A 22695-nucleotide genomic window follows, 5' to 3' on the forward strand; every position below is an offset into this window, starting at 1 on the left:
CATCGGGCTCCCTGCTCGGCAGGGAGTCTGCTTCTCCCTCTGACCCTCCCCCCTCTCATGTGCTTGCTCTCTCATTCTCTCTCTCTCAAATAAATAAATAAAAAAATCTTTAAAAAAAAAAAAAAAATTCCTTTTTTTGTAGAAAAATTTCAAAATGGTAGGAAGAATTCCTGTGTGCCCTTTACTTAGATTGCCCAATGTTACCATTTTATTATATTCTTTCTCTAAAGCAAACATAATACAGTAGTTACCTCTGTATATTTTTTTCTGAAACATTTGAGAGTAGTTGCAGACATGGTATCTCTTTATCTTGTAATAATTCAGTGTGTATTTCTTGAAAATAAGAGCATTCTCTTATAACCACAGTATAGTTATCAAAATCAGGAAATTAATATTGATATAATACTATTATCTAATCTGATCTGATTCAAATTTCTCCAGTTTTACAGTAGGTAATTTCTAATGTTGCCTTTCTACATTGAAATTTATTATCATGAAATATTGGTTAAACTAATCAAGCTGTAGGTTGGGGATATTTTTGTACTAGTGGGCTTTTGTTTCTTTTCTGCCAAATAATCTATCTGGTGATTGCCCAAGCAAAACATAATTGGGAAATAAAATGTTTTTCCAACAGATAATCGCCTAACATAATCTTCTAGAAGTCCTTGGGCAATTACTGAACTTTTAAAGTTTTATTAGCTTTGATTGCAGGTGTGAGAAGGAACACTCTCTGTAAATGGCATTTAAAGGCAAATTCAATTTTCTTTTCATCAGTAATGTGGCCTTAAATTCTCTTAGGGCTAGTAGTATTGATCTACTCATCTATAGAGGCCATTTCTCATTTGGCATTGCATCTAAAATAGGAGCTTTTGGTGTACATTTGTCCTAAGTTGAACAATTTTGTTTGAAATGCCCTTTCCAAATTTTTTTGTCAATCTTATAGAAGCTTAAAAGCACAAAGTGCAAAAGGACCTTTTAAAGTTTTCAAATCTACATGAAAATGATTCTTGGATGGGGTTGGGAAAGAATTCTGGCATATTACATGGTCTTGGAGCATGAGAGAGAGAATATCCTTTTGGAGATCCTCTGGAGGATTTTTCTGGAAACTTGATATTTTTGGCACCTCAACCTCTTTTTGTTTCAGGGTGAGAAGATCTTCTACCTGATCCGCCCAACAAATGCCAACCTGACTCTCTTTGAGTGCTGGAGCAGCTCCTCTAACCAGAACGAGATGTTCTTTGGGGACCAGGTGGACAAGTGCTATAAGTGTTCCGTGAAGCAAGGACAGACACTTTTCATTCCTACAGGTCTTCCCTGGGTCCCTCTGGGAGGGTTTCAGGAGGGTGGGAAGCAGATGGGAGGTTGTGGCACCAGAGCCAGTGCCTTCCCATGATGTATTGATTTGATTATGTGGGATATCCCTCTCATATCAGCTGATAACTCAGAACTGGACCACAGGAAAATTCACATGATGGCCATGGGCAGCATGGTCACTTCATGAGGTTGCAAGTGGGAAGTTCCAGGAAGAGGTTGATGGACTCCCTTGCACTGGGCTGATGTCAGCTTGGTGAACAGATAGGGAATAGGTCTCTCAGCCCCATGACTCTAGGGATAGTGACTGGGAGGCTGGCATTGCAAGTTATAAATCAGAGTGACTGGGGTGGGGTGGGGCTTTTCCCCCCTAAACAATACATTCCAAGGCTTCACCCCTAGAATTATGAATTTGTAGGTCTGGGGTGGGATCTCAGTTTGTGTTTTGAATAAGTTCCCCCAGTTGTCTCAATTTGGGGAAGTTGACATCTTTACCATGTTGAGTCTTCCATGAACGCAGTATGTCTTTCCATTTATTTAGATTTTCCTAATCTAAATAGGGAGGGGGGGAGAGAGAGAATCTTAAGCAGGCCCCCAGCACAGAGCCTGAGACGGGGCTTGATCTCACAACCCTGAGATCACGATCTGAGCTGAAATCAAGAGTCAGGTGCTTAATCGACTGAGCCACTCAGGTGTCCCTGTTTAGAGTTTTAGGGTAGGTCTGGTGGCAATAGACTTTCTTAGTTCTCCTTCATCTGTAAATGTCTTGATTTCCCTTTTATTCCTAAAGGATATTTTTGCTGGATATAGAATTCTGGGTTGATAGTTCTTTCCTTTAAGCACTTGGAAGAATGTTGTGCTGCTTCGTTCTGACCTCCATAGTTTCTGATGAGATTTTGGCTGTCATTCAAATTGTCTTTTCCCTTATATGTGTCATTTCTTGCTATTTGTAATTTTTTTTCTTTAGTTCCTAATAGTTAGACTATAATGTGTCTTGGCATGTATTTCTTCGGGTTTATATTACATGTGTTCATTGAGCTTCCTGAATGTGTAGGTTTATATTTTTTGTCATATTAGTGAAGAAATTTTTAGCTATTATTTCTCTGAATGCTTTTTCAGTCCCACACTCTAACTTCTTTTCTTTTGGATCTCTGATTATATGAATGCTATATATATTTTGTTGTAGTCCCACAGGTCCCTGAGTTTATGTTTTTCAGTCTATTTCCTCTCTCTTGTTCATATTGAGTACTTTTTCTTGTTCTGTCTTCAAGTTTTTTGATTCTTTTCTCCATTGTCTTTATTCTTCTGTTGAGTCCGTTTCATTATTTATTTCAGATATAGTATTTTCGAGTTCTAAAATTTCCATTTGTTTCTTATTTATATCTTCTCTTTTTTTGTTTCAAACATGTTTATAATTGTTCATTGAAGCATTCTTATGATAGCTCCTTTAAAATTGTCATATAGGGATGCCTGGCTGGCTCAGTCAGTTAAGTGACTGCCTTCGGCTCAGGTCATGATCTCAGGGTCCTGGGATCGAGCCCCACATCGGGCTCCCTGCTCAGTGGGGAGTCTGCTTGTCCTTCTCCCTCTGCTCCTCCCCCACTCTCAAATAAATAAATAAAATCTTTTAAAAAATAAAATAAAATTATCATATAGTTCTAACATCTTTGTCCAATATGATATTGTATAATTCTGGATTTTCTTTTCTGTTGCACATATCTGTCTATTCATATATCAATATCATGTTGATTTGATTACATTGGTTTTATATAGCATGTTTAATATATGGTGAGGCACATTACCTCCCCCCATACCCATCCACTTTTCTCTTTTATAGTTTTCTGTGCCCAGGCATTTATTAATTCATTTATTCATCTTTGAATCCTTTGCCTAATAGGGTGTCACATAATACCTTTTCTACCCTGGGCATTTAATAACTGTTTGATGAATTGAATTTGCCTACCAGAGATTTCAGTTGGATTGATTTGCTTATTGGTATGAAGTCCCATGAACTGGGTATAATCTACTTAGTTTCACAAGTATTGCGTATCTACTGAATACCCCCACATGGGGCTAGGTGCTAGAGACAAAAGATTGATAGGCCATTTCAGTATCATGTTCTAATAGCCACAATAGAGGCATTTACCGCAAGTTTTGGGAGTGTGGAGAAGAGCACTTAGTCTAGCTGGAAGTTTGTGAAAATCTTCTCAGAAGAGTGACACCTGACAGGTAAGTATGGACTGACCAAGGAAAGAAAGGCAGAAAAGTCCTCTCAGACATAGAGAAAGGCATAAGCAAAGCAAGGCTGTGTGAAGTAGTTCATGGATACTGGAGCCTAAAGATCAAGGAGAAAGTGAAGCTGAAAAGGTAGGCAGACTGAACTTATCCCAGAGGTGACTGGGGGACCATTGAAGGTTTATTTGTTTATGTAGCAAAAGAGACAAAGAATAATATAATAGACATTTATGTGTTTGTAACCCAACTAAAAATATAAAATATTACACATATATTTGAAGACTCCCATATACCTCTTCTCAATTCCATTCCCATTTTTCCCTCTCTGAGCTAGCCATTGTTCTGAAGTTGGCAATATCCTCATGCATTTCTGTTCCTTTATTATACAGGTAATGGCTCATCAAGCCAATACCTAGGATTGTTTTACATGTTTTTGAATGTTATATAAATGGAATCATATTAGGTAATTCTTCCCAACTTGCTTTTTTCTCTGAACACTATGATTATGAGATTCATGTTGATACATGTTCACTCATTTTACTTACTTTCCAGCATTCTGTGTATGAGTAAATGGCAATTTATCCATTCTCCTGTGGATGTACATTTCATTGAAGAATTTTGAGCAGGGATGACATGGGCAGATGTGTATTTTAGATATATCGCTTAGGGTTGAGATGTGGAGGATAGACTTCAGAGATTGAGATTGGTATAGAGCAGTGGTTTGCAAACACTTTGGACTCAGGACCCCTTTATACTTTTTAATATCACTGAGGACCCCAAGACTTTTATTTATGTGGTTTGTATTCAATATTTACCACATTATAAATTAAAACTGAGAAAAATTTAAAATATTAATTCATTGGGAAATAATAAACTCATTACATGTTAGCATGACTAATAATTTTTATGAAAAATAACTATTTTCAAATCAAAAAAATGTAGTGAGAAGAGTGACATTTACATTTTTGCAAACCTTTTTAATGTCTGGATTAATAGAAAATGACTGGACCCTCAGGGCGCCTGGGTGGCTCATTTGGTTAAGCGTCTGCCTTCGGCTCAGGTCATAATCCCGGGGTCCTGGGATCGAGTCCTGCATCGGGCTCCTTGCTCAGCAAGGAGCCTGCTCCCTCTGCTTGTGCTTTCTCTCTCTCTCTCTCTAATAAATAAATAAAATCTAAAAAAAAAAAAAAGAAAATGACTGGACCCTCAAGTCTGCTTCTGCATGTTGTGATATCATGTCATTTACCCTCTGGAAAACTCCACTGTATACCTGTGAATGAGGGTGAAAAAGACAAATAACTTCTTAGTATCATCATGAGCATAGTTTTGACCTTGCCTGTGCTCTCAAGGAGTCTCAGGGAGCCCTAGGATTCCCTGGACCATACCTTGAGAACTGCTGGTGTAGAGGAGCCAGTTTGGAGACTGTTGCAAGTAGCCTAGGTGACAGGTAATGAGGGATCTGAACATTGGTAGGATGGATGGATGGGGAAAGGGAGATGAATATGAGAGAGGTTTAAGAAGAAAAATTAGAAGGTCTCAGAAGGCAGTGTAGAGTCAAGGGGAAGGAAAATAATTGAGTTTCAACTAGGTGCATACTTCACAACCAACATACGAAGTAGATGTTTAGCTGGAAAATGGCAGACTTTGAACTCAGGTTTATTCAACACAAAAGCTCTTTGTGGTTTTTTTTTTTTTTCCCAAGATTTTATTTATTTACCTGACAGAGAGAGACAGAGAGGGAACACAAGTAGGGGGAGTGGGAGAGGGAAAAGCAGACTTCCCGCGGAGCAGGGAGCCCGATGCGGGGCTCGATCCCAGGACCCTGGGATCATGACCTGAGCCAAAGGCAGACGCTTAATGACTGAGCCAACCAGGAGCCCCCAAAAGCTCTTTGTTTTACCTAGAGTAAAGTTAGAAAGGGGAGACTTGGCGAGGAGGTAATGCCCTTCTAAGAGATGAGAGAGAAGATGGGCGAGGCAGCAGAGAGACTCGAAGTCGAGAGGAGGGAAGTAGAAGGAGTTTAATAACCCCATAAGTTGGTGCAGTTCAGGGTTATAATGGTGGCAGAATGGGTATTGGGAGAGTGGAGGAACTAGAACTTTCTAGAGTCACTGCCAGGTTGGCTGCTCTAAGAAGTTGTGTTTGAGCTGAGTTGAGGCAGTGATGTCCAGAGGAAGTAAGGCCCTCTGCCAGCTGTGATTTTGCCATGTTACCTACAGGATGGATTCATGCTGTGCTGACCCCGGTGGACTGCCTTGCCTTTGGAGGGAACTTTTTACACAGCCTTAACATCGAAATGCAGCTCAAGTGAGTGCTGAAGCTGTTGTGATCCCAAACTGGCCATTCCCATCTGCTAGAGTCCTTGGGTTCTCCCCTATAGTGAGGAGTGCAGCATAGGAGGAGGCAAGATGATCAGAAAGGAATAGATACTGGTTCCTGATAATGATCAGTGTGAGGATGAATACCCCTTCCTCACTTAGTCGTTTATGTGACTCTGGGCAAGTCACATAACCTTTGAGCTCAAGTTTCCTAACCCACAAAGTTGGATTTTGCAGGGTAGTTGTGAGGATTAGAGATAATGGATACAAAGCATTCTAGAACATACCCCATGCATAGTAGGTGCTCAGTAAACAGGATCCTTGTTATCATCGTTGTTGTTGTGCCTACTTCTTCTAGAGCCTATGAGATTGAGAAGCGGCTGAGCACAGCAGACCTCTTCAAGTTTCCTAACTTTGAGACCATCTGTTGGTATGTGGGAAAGCACATCCTGGACATCTTTCGAGGTATGGATCCCTTTGCCAGCTGCCCCTTTTGCCCTGCTTCCCTGAGCGTGTGCATGCACTTGTGTGTGTACATGCAGATAACCATCACCTCAATGAAGATACAGTACTATTCCATCGCCGCAGAGATCTCCCTAGTGCTACCCCTTTATAGTTTCACCCATTCTTTCCCCTTGCATTATCCATAACTTCTGGAAACTGCTGATCTGTTTTCCATCTCCGTAATTTTGTCATTTCAAGAATACTATAAAATGGAATCATATATTGGGGCGCCTGGGTGGCTTAGTCGGTTAAGCGTCTGCCTTCGGCTCAGGTCGTGATCCCGGGTTCCTGGGATTGAGCCCCACATCAGGCTCCCTGTTCAGCGGGGAGCCTGTTTCTCCCTCTCTCACTCCGCCTGCTTGTGTTCCCTCTCTCGCAGTCTCTCTCTGTCAAATAAATAAATAAAATCTTAAAAAAAAATAAAAAATAAATTTAAAACATGGAATCATATAGTGTGTGAACTTTTGAGATTGGCTCTTTTACTAAGTATAATGTAAGGTAGAGCATGGATTTTAACTTTATTTAGCAAAGGTGGCTGAAAAAATTGAATTACAGTGAAATTATCCCTATTTGCTGCTAATTAAAGTAAAACTCAATCTGGACAATCTCAGAGTTTCCTGAGTGTGCTTCCTATGGGGTGGGGACAAGGCCCAGTCCTGACCAGCCTGGCATCATTGTGTTGGTTCCCAGGTATCAGCCCAGGTAGAAGCCAGCCTGCTTTGATTCCTCTTCTCTGGTCTGTTTTGAAATAGAGAAGCCCCCTTGCTCAGACCTGAGATTCTTCAAGGTAACTTGGACATGAGGAATCCGTATTTTAGTTACAAAGAACCTCAGAAGCAGGGGTGCCTGGGTGGCTCGGTCAGGTTAAACATCTGACTCTTGGTTTCAGCTCTGGTCATGATGTTAGGGTGATGAGATCGAGCCCTGCGTTGGGCTCTGTGCTCATTGTGGAGTCTGCTTGACATTCTTTCCCTGCCCTCCCTCCCTCCGCTGCTCCTTCCCCTGCTTGCGTGTGTGCACGTTCTCTGTCTCTCTCTCAAATAAATAAATAAATAAAATCTAAAAAAAGAACCTCAGAGTCCAGTGAGTACAGTCTCCTACCCACTACTTCAAGCCCTTATTCTGCTACCTAGACTGGCTATCACTTAAGTGTTCTATCAGAGGCTAGATGACTAACCAGTTATTGCCTGTTCAGAACAGCTCGTTCAGTAGAAAATTCTGTATTGAGCCAAAATATGGCTATTTTTCATAACCTCCTCCTGGAGTAACTCAGAATAAGGGCATTTATTAATGGCCCTTCAGATCTGTGTAGGTGGCAGTCAAGGTCCTCCTGAGTGTGGTTGCATTTTGAAACCCAAGAGGCAGAGCACTTCCAGTGTGGTAGAAGGAACACAGGCCTCAGATTCAGATAGACATAGCTTCAGTCTTGGCTTTGGCTCTTACTGGGTATATGCCCTTGGTTAAGTCTCTTTGCCTCTCTGAGCCTCAGTTTCCTGAACTGTAAAGTGAAGATAATGATACTTGGCTTAGAGGGCAGGCATAAGGATTACTGAGATAGTAGATATTAAATGCCTGGCATGTAGTAGGTACTCCTTAAATGAACGCTCTTATAAGAACTGAGATCTGGAGTTATCTTAGAACTTTGAGTATTTTCTCTGGTTGCCTGAAAAAAAGTAACAATTCCTTCACTTCCCTGCATGGCTTCATTGACCTTCTGCCTTCCTCTTTCCCCCTTTAGGTTTGCGAGAGAACAGGAGGCACCCAGCATCCTACCTGGTCCATGGTGGCAAAGCTCTGAACTTGGCCTTTAGAGCCTGGACAAGGAAAGAAGTAAATACACATTTTTCTCTACGTCCTCTAGAGTTCTGCCCTCAATAGGGGCGTGCTTTGCATAGATGCTTTGGGGAGGTGGAAGAGACTGGGGAGGCTTGTGGGCTCCTGGGGTTAGAATGGAGGACTGGCCTAGGACTTCTTGGATTACATTTTTAAACCTTTCTCTCTGATTATAAAAAGTAATACATGCTTACTCTAGAGAATTAGAAAAAATGCAGAAGAGTATAAGGAAGGAAAAACATCACCTGTAATTTTAACGCTCAGAGGGAATTAACATTAACATTTGGGTATATTTTCTTCTGGTCTTTTTTATATGCATTTAAGAAACATGATTGCTATCACTCTGTACAGTTTCGTATCTGAGTTTGTTGGCTTATGTTCATTTTCCTGTGTCCTCAAAGTTCTCCAGAAACATTTAATAGTTAAATGATATTGTCTTGCAGGGTTGTACCATCCTTACCTAACCACTTGTTCATTGTTGCTTTATTTATTTGGGGGGTAGTTATAGAAAATCATGCAGTGACTGTCTGCACCAAGCTTTGTCCCTCATCTCTTGATCGTTTCTTCAGGATAGATTCCTAGAAGAGCAATAATTGGCTCAAAGTATATGAAAAAATGTAAGGCCCTTGATGCATACTGCCAAAATGGCTTTTTAGAAATAACACCTATATCCATCTATCCAATTGAATACGAAACAGCTGTAAAAGAGATTAAGGAAGTTTTCTCTGTACTGACTTGGAAAGATCTCCAGAATTTGTCAAGTGAAGGTGTACAACCGTGTGCATAATGTGCCACCTTATGTGTTAAAAGGTGTGTGTGGGGGGGAACAAGAATTATATTTGTATGTGCTTGTATTTGCCTGAAGACACAATCTGGAGGGATGTAGAAGACAGTAATAAAGGTGGTTACCTGTGGGTGTGGGTTAATGGGACTGATGGCAGGGACAAATATATATTGAGGCTTTTCAATATGTATCTTATTATATTGTTCGATTTTTGAGCTATGTAAATGGATTACCTACTCAAAATGTTGACTTTAAAAAAAAAATTTTAAGAAATGGAAAAAAACAGAAGAAGAAATATCGATATGTTCTCTTATGCTTTTGATATTCTTTATAGACTTTTCCCCCTGTGTACAGTGGCTTAAGGAGACCTTCCAGCCATTGTAGGCTTAACTTATACAATCTCTCCATTCTCGTTGCCAACCTTCCCCTCAGATATCCTTGGACTTCATGTTTTGGGCCTTCTCTTCTCCTTGGACATATCTACACCTGGGCCTTAGCCTAGTCTTCTATTTCTCCATGTCCCTCAAGTGTGGCTACCTTGGGTTTCATTTCTGATGCTCCCCCCACCATGAAGTGAACTTTAGAGGGACTCTGTCCCAGGAACAACAAAAGGGAAGGGGGATGAGTCCTAATTACTCATGCCCTGAGCCAGGATGGCCCCAAATAGCGTGGCCAAAGGGAGCTGGAGAAGAGTAGAACACAGATCCGAGGAGCCCATTCTCATGGACATAGTCTTTTGTGAAATGAAGATGACTTCCATGGGAGGTATTTGCTCCCTCACCTTTCCAGTGCCCCTGGGCCAGGAGGAGGGAGCTATTAAATTTATCCAGCTGGATCACATGGGTTCTCAGACCGCACCCCTGTCCAGCCACCAAAATAGATTCCAGATGGCTTAAAAGAATTAAAGAAAAAGAATCAAACCATGGGAAATAAGAAGGTAATGCTGAGGAAGTTTTATCAGTCCTCTGGATACAGAAGTGAAGTGAAAACTGGTAGAAAAAATCACAAGGGAAAAGCTTGAGAGATCGGTCTACATAAGATGTAAATCCTGAGGACTCAAAAAGATTGCAAACAAATTAAAAGAGAGACACCCAAGAGAGGTCTCAGCCTGTGTTGCTGTTGAGCTAGCTATGGACCTGTAGCTGCTCAGCCCTAAGCTCTGTCCTCACAAGTGGAGAGACTGGGTTGTCCCCAGGGATCTCCTCCAGGTCTTGACTTTTTGAGGGGTATGGCCCAAGCCCACCACTGAGTTCCTCACACCCCTGGTGTGTGAGGTTTTGCAAATATTTCCTCATAGTCTGTGGTTTGTCTTAACAGCGTTTTTCAAAGAGAAGTTTTAGTTTTTTATTAAGCCCAATTTATCAGTTGTTTTTCTTTTAAGGCTCATGCTTTTCGTGTCCTCAGAAATCTTGGTCTAACCCAAGGTCACAAAGATTTTCTCCTCTGTTTTCTTCTAAAGGGGTTATAGTTTTAGATTTTACATTTCCATTTTGAGTTTGTGTGTGTGTTGGGGGGGGCAGTACAAGATATGGATTGAGGTTCTTTTTTTGCATATGGATATCCAGTTGGTCCAGTACCAGTTGTTAAAGAGACTACCCTTTCTCCATTGAATTACCTTGGTACCTTTGTCAAAAATCAGTTGTCCGTTTATGTGTGGGTCTATTCCTCATGCCTTTTGTTTGACAGGCTCTGCCAGACCACGAGGATGAGATTCCAGAGACAGTGCGGACCGTACAGCTCATTAAAGATCTGGCTAGGGAGATCCGCTTGGTGGAAGTAAGAAGCAGGGGAGCAGGGGAGGCGTTTGGGAAGGGCTCAAGGCTCAAGTGGCAGGTCAGCCTTCTTCAGTTGGCTTGAGAGCTCAGGGGAAGGGTTGGGAAAACCCCACCAAGGACTCTGTTTATTCATTTAAATAATTATTGTGCGCCTCGAGTGTGCCTCACATTGGGCTAGGTGCTTATAATACATAAATAATTCATTGCCTGCCCACAAAGAACTCAGAATCTTGTAGAGGACCCTGGGCAAAGTCCACTGCCTGAGCCCCAGTTTCCTTGTTTCTAAAGTGGGGATAATTATACCAACTCAGGGGTTGTTAAAAGGGTTAAATAAGGTCATACAGGCCGAGCACTAAGTATAGTCCTTGGCACATAGTAGGTGTTCAATAAATTCTGATGGTGGGTCATGGTAGTTGTGGGTGGAGGTCATAGTAGTAGTCGTTGGTATTACTATTTTGACTCAGTCTCTGCATTCTACAAAATGACAGTTCTCCCAGGTTAAACATGATTATAAAGCCATCTTTCAACAGGTGGCTTATACCACGAGGCAGTAAGGTGTAGATGGTAAGAGACTCAGAGAAACTTGGATTCCGGTTCCTGCTCCGTCACTTGCAAGCCTTTCAGAGCCTTAGTATCCTTATCTGTAAAGGGGGAATAACACCACCTTTTCAGAGTTCTAGGCTCAAGAGCTAATGTATGTAGAGCCCCTCGCACAGTGCCTGGCAGAGTAAGTACTCAATAAATGTGAGCCATTGTTATTAATAGACTTTGCAGCAAAGAGAGAACTCGGTGTGGGCTGGTGAAGTAGCAGAGGCACCAGAGGAGAATTGGACTTAAGGAAGTTTAAACTCTCCTTTAGCTCAGGAGCTGTCAGTTTCCGTTTAGCACTCAGGCTCTAGGCACTAAGTCTATGCTGAAGGGTGGTCAGAGTGAGCTACTGGGAGGTTGGGCTTCTAGCCTCACCGCCTGCAGCATGTTTCACTGCCTACACCATAGCTTACATTGTCCACCTCCTACCTCCTTTTCCTCCATTCCCATCTGTCAGAATCCTTCAGAGTTTAGTTACAAGGCCTACCTTTTCTCTGGCTCTTTCCACTTAAACCAATTTTGTATATACAAAGCTCTGGGCTCATTAGAAAAGGACTTAGAGATGGATCATGTCTGGTCCACTGGCTTTCAAATGTTTTAAAGTGATGGAACTTTTTTTTTTTCGTCAAATGAGATCTTACCTGGAAGGTCAGTATGCAACCAATCAAAGCATAGCCGCTGTGAATAAGGTGAAGGCGAGAGGCTTCGAGTTCCACATGTTCCTCTTGTTTGCCTTCCACCTACCTCCAGTCTTCAGGGCTCCTCCCAAGAAGTTCAGAGGAGCCACAAGGCATCTCTGAAAACCACCTTTCCAGTCTGCTCCTTTAATGTTGTAGCCGAGCAAACAGGGCCTCAGAGTAGTCCAATCACTTACCTGAGGTCACAGCAGACTTCGGACTAGAACCTGTCTCACATCCCGCAGTCCTTAGGGTTGGCCCCACACCGTTTAGTACTCAAGTATTTTCTGTCTCATGCCAGCTGCATTTGGAGTCTTGTCTCCAATTTTGACAGTAGTGCTGGACTTTTTCTCTGCTCGTCTTCTCTTTACTTGTCAATGGCCGGGTGAAGGAATGCCACCCAGTAAATTCTTGATGACGGACTCGTTGTGAAAAAACTAGGGTGTGCATCTGGATGTGGAGCATCTGGAAGCCACTTCCACGGCAATACTGCCAGTGCCATGAACAGACCTCTGCTCTTAGCATAGAGAGAACCCTGGAGTAAGCGCTAACCCCGTCGTGTACTGATACTCTTGTAGGATATCTTCCAACAGAACGTTGGGAAGACGAGCAATATCTTTGGGCTGCAGAGGATCTTCCCAGCTGGCTCCATTCCCTTAACCAGGCCAGTCCATTCCACTTCAGTATCCATGTCCAGGCTGTCACTGCCCTCCAAAAGTGGTTCAAAGAAGAAAGGCCTGAAGCCCAAGGAACTCTTCAAGAAGGCAGAGCGAAAGGGCAAGGAGAGCTCAGCCTTGGGGCCTGCTGGCCAATTGAGCTATAATCTCATGGACCCATACAATCATCAGGCACTGAAGACAGGCTCTTCCCAGAAAGCAAAGGTGGGTGCTGGCCCATGGGTTCAGCCCAGCCCTTTTGGGTCCCTTGGAAGAGCAGGGGATCGAAAGGATTGTCCTGTCTTCCCACCTCCCTTAGGGCCCCTGGTGTTTGGCTACCAGTCCCACTCATTTAACAGGCATTTATTGAGACCTTGTCTGTGCTGGGCACTGTGATAGGTGCTGTGACCATAACCCTCAAGAGGCTGACAGGCTAGTGAGAAAGACAGGCATAAAAACAAATGAGTGCAATGAGGTATTGAGGATGCCATAATCAAGGGTGTGTGGGGGACCCTCAGACACAGAGGGGGGATGAGTTTATCCGGGTAGGAGTGATGGTCAGGAGCTCTTCTCAGAAAACATGACACTTGAGCTGAATCTTGAAATGCTGGATGGGAATGACATTTAAGAACATGGCATATGAGTGTCAGGTTGGAGTCTTGAACAGGTCCTTAAGAAAAGCCCTTCTCCAGGGCTCCACCTTGCTTCAAGATTGTGGTGCTCTCCATGGGCATGTGAAGATGCATTCCCTTCTTTTTAGGGAACACGTTTTGCAAGATTGATAGGTTTCCCCTGAGGTAGCCATACGTTCTCAACCTCCTGTTCTTGTGATCATTGGGGGTGGGGTTGGGGGACAGTGTAGCAGGAGGCCTTGGTTCAGGTGGTTTTAACAGTGAACTCAGCCAGTGAAACCGGAAGGAACTGGTCATCGTGATTCACATGGGAGTCCCAGACAGGTGACAACTGAGCCTCCTCCTTCTGCAGTTCAACATCACTGGTACCTGCCTGAATGACTCAGAGGATGACTCGCCAGACTTGGACCTTGATGGGAATGAGGGCCCGCTGGCCCTGTTGATGTCTAATGGCAGGTGAGGTGGGAAGAAGGAACACAGAGATACTGGGACTGTCAGTGGCAACATGTCACTGAGACCGGGCATGGAGTTGGGACCTGGGGCTGGGACATGGGTGGGGGAGGGACTGTACTTGGGGAAATACCCAGATATTATCGGGTATCATTGCTTAGTTCAGAGAACCATGATAGTGTTGTGGGAGAGGCCTGGAATCTAACTGGCAGTCTGAGAAAAATCTTGTATGAGTTTTAGAAATTTCAGATAGTGGGTCAGAACCACTGGCAGAAATAAGAGGGAATATAGCATGCTGATTAAGAGCATTAGTTTTTTATATGCCTTTTGCTATTAGATTTTTAAGAATTTTGCAGAAATATTTACACAGGTGTGTTAAGAGAAATGTTCAGTGTTTACAGCATCGTTGTTTGTAAATAGTAATTAGAAACGTGTTCATCAATAAGGGTTGGTTAAATGAATCATGGTACCTCTGTAGAATAGAATACCATGTAGCTGTTAGAGAGAATGAGTTTAATATCTGTTGGCATGGAAAGGTGTCCAGGATATATTCTTAAGTGAAAAAAATCAGGTTACAAAATAATACATAGTAATAGTCCTATTTTAATTTTTAAAAGAGAGGTGTGTGTGTGTGTGTGTGTGTATGCTTGTGTAGAAAAGTGGCATAGAAGACTTCTTTATTTTTAATTTAACTTTTTTGAAGAGGTTTAAAATTTAATATATGCAGCTTAAAATTGAAAAAGTATGCAACAATATAGAGTGAAAAATTTTATTCCCGCTCCTCCCTGTTCCCCAGCTCCCCTCCCCACAGACAACCAGTGTCAATGATTTTCTTCTAGAGATAATCATACGTATTCATGCAAATATATTTGTTATATATTTTATACTTGTCACACTAAACTTATAAGAGTAGTTGTCTCTGGAAAGTAGGATAAGGGAGCCAGGAGAGGAAATTTTCACTTCAGTAGCATTTGAATTTTGTACAATGAGCATGTATTACTTTTTTAAAAATAATTTCTAACAGAACATTTTCTAAAAGAATAAAATAAAAGCATTCACAACAAAAAGCATGGGCTTGGGAATCAGACAGTCCTGAGTTTGAGTCCCAGCTCTGAACATGAATTCACTGTGTGACCTTGGCAAGTTAATTAACCCTGCACCTCAGTGTCCTCATTATATCTCTTCTGTAGATAAAACTTTTACCCTAGGGTTGTTGGAGGACTAAATGAGATAATGTATGTTGAGTGCTTATCACAGGGCCTGGCACATAGTAAATGCTTAATCAATGGTAGCTCTTACAATTAAAATGTTGAAGATGAAAGATGATGGTGGTAGTGGTGGTGGTGATGGTATGGGTATAGCCAGAAGCTAAGTAGATCATCAGAAGCCCTGAAACATGTAGGGAGGCAGAGGAAGACAGTAAGAGGGATCATCTGGACACTCAGAACACCAGACAGGAGCAGTCAAGAGCCAAGTAAAGTGTGAACAGTATAGGAACACAAGTGCCAAGGATACCTTCATAGCCTTTTTGTGGGAAAAGGTCTTCGGATCCCAAGGGCAAGTATAGTAGGTCCACCTGGCCAGGAAATAAGGGACAAGGGAGTGTGAGAGTAGGGCAGATTCTGAAAGCAGTAAGGCTCTTCTTGGGGTTTGAGACCTAGTAACTAAACAATAATAGAGAGACCGTTGAGCATTGCCTTGGTCTGTTGTAGGTCTCCTGGGGAGGAGAAAATTGAGAGTCCTAAGGGTCCAGCTTGTAACAGCTGTTGAGGACACGAGACGTTTTCCCCTTTCCCACTAGTCTTCTTTATGCTGCTTCTATTACCTCCTGCAGCTGCCAGAGACTGCAGTTAAGTGAACCTAGAGAGACAAGATACAGAAATATTTACAGACAATATGATATTACATCTGGGCTTTTCTCCAAAATCATCCGGGGTTTTGCAAGGACTGAGGTGTAGATGAAACAAGATTGGCTGTGTGTTGATAATTGCTGAAACGTAGCTGGGTGAAAGGCACATGAGAGTTAGTTATACTTTCATATTTTTGTTTATGTTTGACAGTTTTCATATTTAAAAGTTAAAAAAAGATCAGGGTATAGGGGCACCTGAGCGGCTCAGTCATTAAGCGTCTGCCTTCGGCTCAGGTCATGATCCCAGGGTCCTGGGATCAAGTCCCGCATCGGGCTCCCTGCTCGGCGGGAAGCCTGCTTCTCCCTCTCCCACTCCCCCTGCTTGTGTTCCTGCTCTCGCTATGTCAAATAAATAAATAAAATCTTTAAAAAAAAAGATCAGGGTATAAATAGCTACCATTTATTGAGCTCCTGCTCTGCATCAGACTTTAATTTAGCTGTTTAGTACATTATTTTATTTAGTCCTCACAACAACCCTGAACGGTAAGTGTTGTTATCTCCATTTTATTAATGTGGAAACAGGCCCAGAGAACTTAATTATAAGGTTAGCTACCGTTGGGCACTTGCCATGTGTTGGTCTCTGCATTAGCTCATTTAATCTTCCTAAAACCCTGTGAGGTAGAAGACAGGTCAATTTAATGTCAGCCAATTTACTGAAAGCCAGTTCACCAAATGACTGCTGAATGTACGTATCAAGTATACTGATTTACCAAAAGCTTGTTTCTTTTTTAACTGTAAGGTTTATTTCAGCAGTTTGTACTGGTTAATACTGTTTACCGTATGTAATGGGATTACTTAAGCCATTTTTTCGTTTTTCCCATTTCCTTTATATATTTTTAACAGCTTTTTTGAGGTATACTTTACATACCATACAATTAACCTGCTTTAAGTATACAATTAAATGACTTTTAGTAAATTTAAAGAACACACAACTATCACCACAATCCGATTTTAGAACATTTCTATCACCCCAAGAAGATCCCTCATACTCACTTATACCTTTGGTTCTCTTCCCCAGGCCCAAGCAACCACTAATCTACTTTCTGTCTATAGATTTGCCTTTTCTAGACATATCATATAAATGGAATAATATAATGTGGACTTCTATGTCTGGCTTCTTTCACTTAGCATAATGTTTTTAGGTTCATCCATGATGTAGTGTGTATCATTAATTGGTTCCTTTTTATTTCTGAATAGTACACCATTGTATGGATATACCACATTTTGTTTATTCATTAACTAGTTGACAGTTATTTGGATTGATTCCACTCTTTGGCTGTTGTGGATAATGGTGCTATGAGCATTTGCGTACAAGTTTTTGTATGGATGTACGTTTCCGTTTCTCATTTAGGAGTAAAACTTGGGTCACATGGTAACTTTATGCTTAACTCTTTGAGAAACTGCAATACTTTATTCTGAAGTGTCTGTACCACTTTACATTCCCACCAGCAGTATCCTGGCTAACAATTTTTATTGTCTGTCTTTTTTATTATAGCCATTCTAATGGATATTAAGTGGTATCTCATTGTGGTTTGGATTTGCATTTCCCTAATAACTAATGATATTGAGCATCTTTTTGTGTGATTATTGGCCATTTGTATATCATCTTTAGAGAAGTGTCTATTCAGATCTTTTGCTCATTTTTAAATTGGCTTGTTTATCTTATTATTGAGTTCTAACAGTTACTTAAGTGTTCTGGATACAAATCCTTTCCCAAGTAAATGATTTGCAAATATTTCCTCCCAGTCTTTGGCTTGTCTTTTCATTTTCTTAGTGGTATCTTTTGAAGCACAAATGTTTTGAATTTTACCTAATCCCAGGTCATAAAGATAGTTTCCTATATTTTTTTTCTAGAAGTTTTATAGTTTTAGCTTTTACATTTAGATCTAGGATCCATTTTGAGTTAATTTTTGTGTATGATGTGAGGTAAGAATCCACATTCATTTCTTTGCATGTGATATCCAGTTATCCAGTTATCTCAGCACCATTTGTTGAAAAGACCATCCTTTCCCCACTGAATTGCCTTAGCATCTTTGGCAGAAATCAGTTGACTGTAAATTAAAGGGTGGTTCTGGACTCACAGCTGTGTTCCATTGATGTATATGTCTATCATTTTGCTAATGTCACACTACCTTGACTACGGTTGCTTTTTAGTAAATTTTGAAATTGAGCAGATAAGTCCTCCAGCTTTGTTCTTTTTCAAAATTCTTTTGGCCGTATTAAGTCCTTTGTATGCCTATATACATTTTAGTATCAGCTTATTAATTCCTATAAAAGAAATTAGCTGGATTTTGATAGGGATTGCATTGAATCTATAGACCAATTTGGGGGGAATTGCCATCTTAACAGTATTGAATGTTACTGTCTTTATGCTCTCCTTCTCTTTCTTTTTAGTACCAAGAGGGTAAAGAGCTTATCCAAGTCTCGGCGAGCCAAGCTCACAAAGAAGGCAGACAAGGCTAGGCTGGTGGCAGAACAGGTGATGGAGGATGAATTTGACTTGGATTCAGATGATGAACTGCAGATTGACGAGAGATTGGGAAAGGAGAAGGCGACCCTGATAATAAGACCAAGTGTGTACCTGTTCTTTCTTGTTCCTTTCTTGCCCATTTCACATGTTTTGGGTCCTCTTGATAGACCAAAGGCCTTAGGCCTGAGCTTGTTGACATTCTGACTTAACCAGCTCTTTAGGCTTCCATGTATTCTTTGCTCTAGAGAGTTATTTATAAACCAGTTCCTAACCTCCCTAAATTAGTTGTCTGTGGTCATTACTTTTAGGAAAATTATATTCTTTTTTTCCCCTGGATGTTTGGCTCAGATGCTAATCTTAGCTTCACAATACGTGCATTTCATTATTTTCTAGAATTTCCCCGAAAGTTGCCCCGTGCGAAGCCTTGCTCTGACCCCAACCGAGTTCGTGAACCAGGAGAAGTTGAATTTGACATTGAGGTAGGAGCCTGCCCTGTTGTCTGGTCTTCTGACATTTTGGTTATAGAGATAGAAGACAGATTGTCATTCTAGTTGGGGCGGAGGGTCGGGAAAGATACCCTGTGCATTCAATTCCTAAAATATTTATTAAGTGAAAGATGGTGTGCTAAGTACAGGGCAGCTGAGCATATAACAGGAAGACCATAACTGAGTTGAAATATTTTAAAAATCCTTTAATGCAGGGTAGAATAAAAGGCATTGTGATGTAGCAGAAAGAGTATCTGATTTGAAATATCTGGTTAAGACCTTACACAACTTATTACTTTCCTGAGCCTTAGTTTCCTTACGTGTAAAACAAGTTAAAATACCCACCTCACACACACACAAAATAATAATACCTACTTCACAAAGATGCTATGGAGATTAAAATGAAAGAATGAATATTCTGCTTAGTACTTGGTCTATATTTGGTGCTCAGAAGATATTAGCATCCCGAGTGAAAATGTCAACACTGTACTGGGGCCTTACCAGACCAACCCTCAGCAGCTGAGATGATATCCTCTTTCCCCAACAGGAGGACTATACAACAGATGAGGACATGGTAGAAGGGGTTGAAGGCAAGCTTGGGAATGGGAGTGGCGCTGGTGGAATTCTTGATCTGCTTAAGGCCAGCAGGCAGGTGGGGGGACCTGACTATGCTGCCCTCACGTGAGTACTGGCTTTGATCTCCCCCTTCCAGGTGATCAGACAGCACACTCTCCCACCCCCACCCAAAAGGCTAGATCAGCCAATCAGCAGATATTTATTGAGATTTACATTTAAAGGGACAAAGAATTAGCAAGGGCATTCGGGCTGAAAGAATAAAGTAGACATGAAATCCGTCCTGAGGAACTTAAGATCTGGTGGAGAGTAGATGTATAAACTTCAAGGGGGATTAGTTTTGAGTTCTTTGGGAGTTGGAAGAGGGGCTAGAAGAGGCATGGAAGGAAAACTGGGCCTTTTCTGGGCCCTGTTTTTTTAAAAAATGAAAGAATTCAGCATGGGTGAACAGGGAGGGAGGTGCACCCCTCTTTTTGCCACCTTCCTTGCTCTCTGTGGAAAGACTTGGGGCAAGAAGGACTGGCCTTTACATGAAAACAGTCTTTGGTATACTATCTTGATCTGTTGGTTTAATTTCTGGTTTCTCATCTAGAATGGTCCTCTCCTTCCTCCTACCCTAACCCCCGTTGCTATTGTCCCTCCTCCCTGACTATTCTGATGACTGGTTTCCTCCAACAACTAGAGAAACTCCCTCAAGCATTTCTCCTCTGTCCCTTGCAGCGAGGCCCCTGCCTCTCCCAGCACTCAGGAGGCCATCCAGGGCATGCTGTGCATGGCCAACCTGCAGTCTTCATCATCTTCACCAGCTACCTCCAGCCTGCAGGCCTGGTGGACTGGGGGCCAGGACCGAAGCAGTGGGAGCTCCAGCAGTGGGCTGGGCACAGTGTCTAGCAGTCCTGCTTCCCAGCGCACCCCAGGGAAGCGGCCCATCAAGCGGCCAGCATACTGGAGAACCGAGAGCGAGGAGGAGGAAGAAAATGCCAGTCTGGATGAACAGGACAGCTTGGGAGCATGCTTCAAGGATGCAGAGTATAGTAAGGGCAGCCGAGCACTTGGGTCCAGGCCAGAAGTGCTCCCCCTAGCCCCAGTCTCAGACCCAGTCCCAATCCAGGACAGCCTGTGACAATAATGAGCAAAGACCTTGCCTTAAGCTTGATGCTCGCTTTCTCTGAGTCATGTTTTCTTAATCTGTAAAATGGAAATATCTACAGGTTGATGTAAGAATTAGAGATGTTGCTTCTACAGAGCACTTGGCACATTGTCTTGCTCATGGAAGACCCTCAGAAAATAATTAGCTATCATTCATTTTTTTAAAGATTTATTTATTTATTAGAGAGAATGTGGGGGGGGAGGGGTAGAGGGAGAGGGAGAGAGAGAATCTCAAGCAGACTCTGCGCTGAACGTGGAGCCCAACACGGGGCTCGATCTCACAACCCTGAGATCATGACCTGAGCTGAAATCAAAAGTCAGGCGCTTAACTGACTGAGCCACCCAGGTGCCGCAGCTATCATCCATTTTTTTTATTATGTTCAGTTAGCCACTGTATAGTACATAATTAGTTTTTGATGTAGTGTTCAGTGATTCATTAGTTAAGTGTAACACCCAGTGCTCATCACATCCACTTTTAAAATTGTCTAACCTTCTTTGCTGGAAACTCTTTTTTTCAAACTCTCTTGCCTGTTTTATTTCCATCACTTCCACTTCCTTCTCTGTTGTTTGGTTCATCCCTTGCAAAGGTATATAATGACCTTTCGGCGGGCTTTTTACATTTAAGAGATGACCTTTTTTAAAGCTAAGATTTATTAAGTACTACATTATATAATGCACAGTTTTGTGTAGTGCAGCAGACTTTAATGTGGGTTTTAATATTATTATTTATTTAAATTCAATTAGCCAACTTATAGTACATCATTAGTTTTTGATATAATGTTCAATGATTCATTAGTTGTGCATAGCACCTTTAATTCTAATTGACTAAAATTTGAATAAGACGGAGAAAGCAAAAGTTACCTTTGACTAATACTCTTCTTTCTCTGAGGAAGGTTACCCAAAGGTAAACTATGTTATTAGTTGATACATACCTTTCATTTTCTTATACTTACAACCACATGTAGACACAAATACAGTTTTGTGTAGTATTCATGGTTCTACAACTTGCTTGGACATCTTTCAACATCAATACATAGAGATCTATCTACTTCATCAGTACATTGAAATCTACCTGTTGTGTAGTAGTCTATAGCATAGATGTGCCATCATATTTTTAACCATTCCCAACTGATTAACATTTAGGTTGTTTCTCATTTTATAGTTTGACTAACAATGCTGCAGTGAAAATTCTTGTAAATAACTCTTTGTGCCCATGTGCCCGCTAACATTTCTGTAGGGTGCTAGACCTGCTAGGTTGAACAGTATGTACAAAATAAATGTTAACAGTGCCAAATTCTCCTCTGAAAGGGCCAGTGTATGAGCAGTGTATGAGCCTTAACCAGCAGTGGATATTACCAGTCCTCTTGATTTTTGGAAATCTGATAGCAAAAAATGGTGTTTTAGTTTGTTTTATATGTTTATTGGCTCTTCTTTATTTTTTTTTTAATTTTATTATGTTATGTTAGTCACCATACAATACATCATTAGTTTTTGATGTGGTGATCCACGATCCATTGTTTTCGTATAACACCCAGTGCTCCGTGCAGTACGTGCCCTCCTTAATACCCATCACCGGGCTAACCAACCCCCCCTCCCTCCTCCCCTCTAAAACCCTGTTTGTTCCTCGGAGTCCATAGTCTCTCATGGTTCATCTCTCCCTCCAATTCCCCCCCCCCTCATTTTTCCCTTCCTTCTCCTAGTGTCCTCCATGCTATTCCTTATGTTCCACAAATAAGTGAAACCATATGATAATTGACTTTCTCTGCTTGACTTATTTCACTTAGCATAATCTCCTCCAGTCCCATCCATGTTGATGTAAAAGTTGGGTATTCATCCTTTCTGATGGCTGAGTAATATTCCATTGTATATATGGACCACATCTTCTTTATCCATTCATCTGTTGAAGGGCATCTCGGCTCTTTCCACAGTTTGGCTATTGCGGACATTGCTGCTGTGAACATTGGGGTGCATATGGGCCTTCTTTTTTTTTTTTAAAGATTTATTTATTTTAGAGAGCCAGCGAGCACAGGGCGGGGGAGGGGCAGAGGGAGAGGGAGTCTCAAGCAGACTCTGCACTGACCATGGAGTATGACGCAGGGCTCAATCCCACAACCTTGAGATCACAACCCAAGCCAAAATCAAGAGTCGCCACTTAACAGACTGTACCACCCCAGGCGCCCCTTCTTTATTTCTTTTCTGTGAATTAATTCATTCAGTCTTTCACCCATTTTTCTATTAGGATGGTGGGTTTTTTAAATTGATTTGTAGTTCTCTATGTAGTCTAGATTTCTTAGAGTGTTTTTTTTTTTTATATATTCTGGAAATGTTGCAAAATGTTTTCTTTTA

General features: G+C 41.5%; 1 protein-coding gene across 4 annotated transcripts in view; it reads left to right on the plus strand.

Moving 5' to 3' along the window:
• PHF8 (PHD finger protein 8) overlaps nucleotides 1-22695 on the plus strand; it is a 91516-nt gene that overhangs the window by 29847 nt on the left and 38974 nt on the right. For 3 of the 4 annotated variants that reach the window (XM_032398187.1, XM_032398186.1, XM_032398189.1), the window contains 11 exons: nucleotides 1145-1307; nucleotides 5766-5853; nucleotides 6223-6329; nucleotides 8107-8198; nucleotides 10672-10761; nucleotides 12604-12906; nucleotides 13666-13769; nucleotides 18067-18245; nucleotides 18536-18621; nucleotides 19175-19308; nucleotides 19921-20234. In XM_032398187.1, coding sequence (XP_032254078.1) covers nucleotides 1145-1307; nucleotides 5766-5853; nucleotides 6223-6329; nucleotides 8107-8198; nucleotides 10672-10761; nucleotides 12604-12906; nucleotides 13666-13769; nucleotides 18067-18245; nucleotides 18536-18621; nucleotides 19175-19308; nucleotides 19921-20234 — 1660 coding nt within the window. The remainder of the gene's footprint in view (nucleotides 1-1144; nucleotides 1308-5765; nucleotides 5854-6222; nucleotides 6330-8106; nucleotides 8199-10671; nucleotides 10762-12603; nucleotides 12907-13665; nucleotides 13770-18066; nucleotides 18246-18535; nucleotides 18622-19174; nucleotides 19309-19920; nucleotides 20235-22695) is intronic. The other variant, XM_032398188.1, reaches the window with a different exon arrangement.

Source organism: Phoca vitulina, unplaced genomic scaffold, assembly GCF_004348235.1.
Source record: "Phoca vitulina isolate PV1807 unplaced genomic scaffold, GSC_HSeal_1.0 scaffold111, whole genome shotgun sequence".
NCBI lineage: Eukaryota > Metazoa > Chordata > Mammalia > Carnivora > Phocidae > Phoca > Phoca vitulina.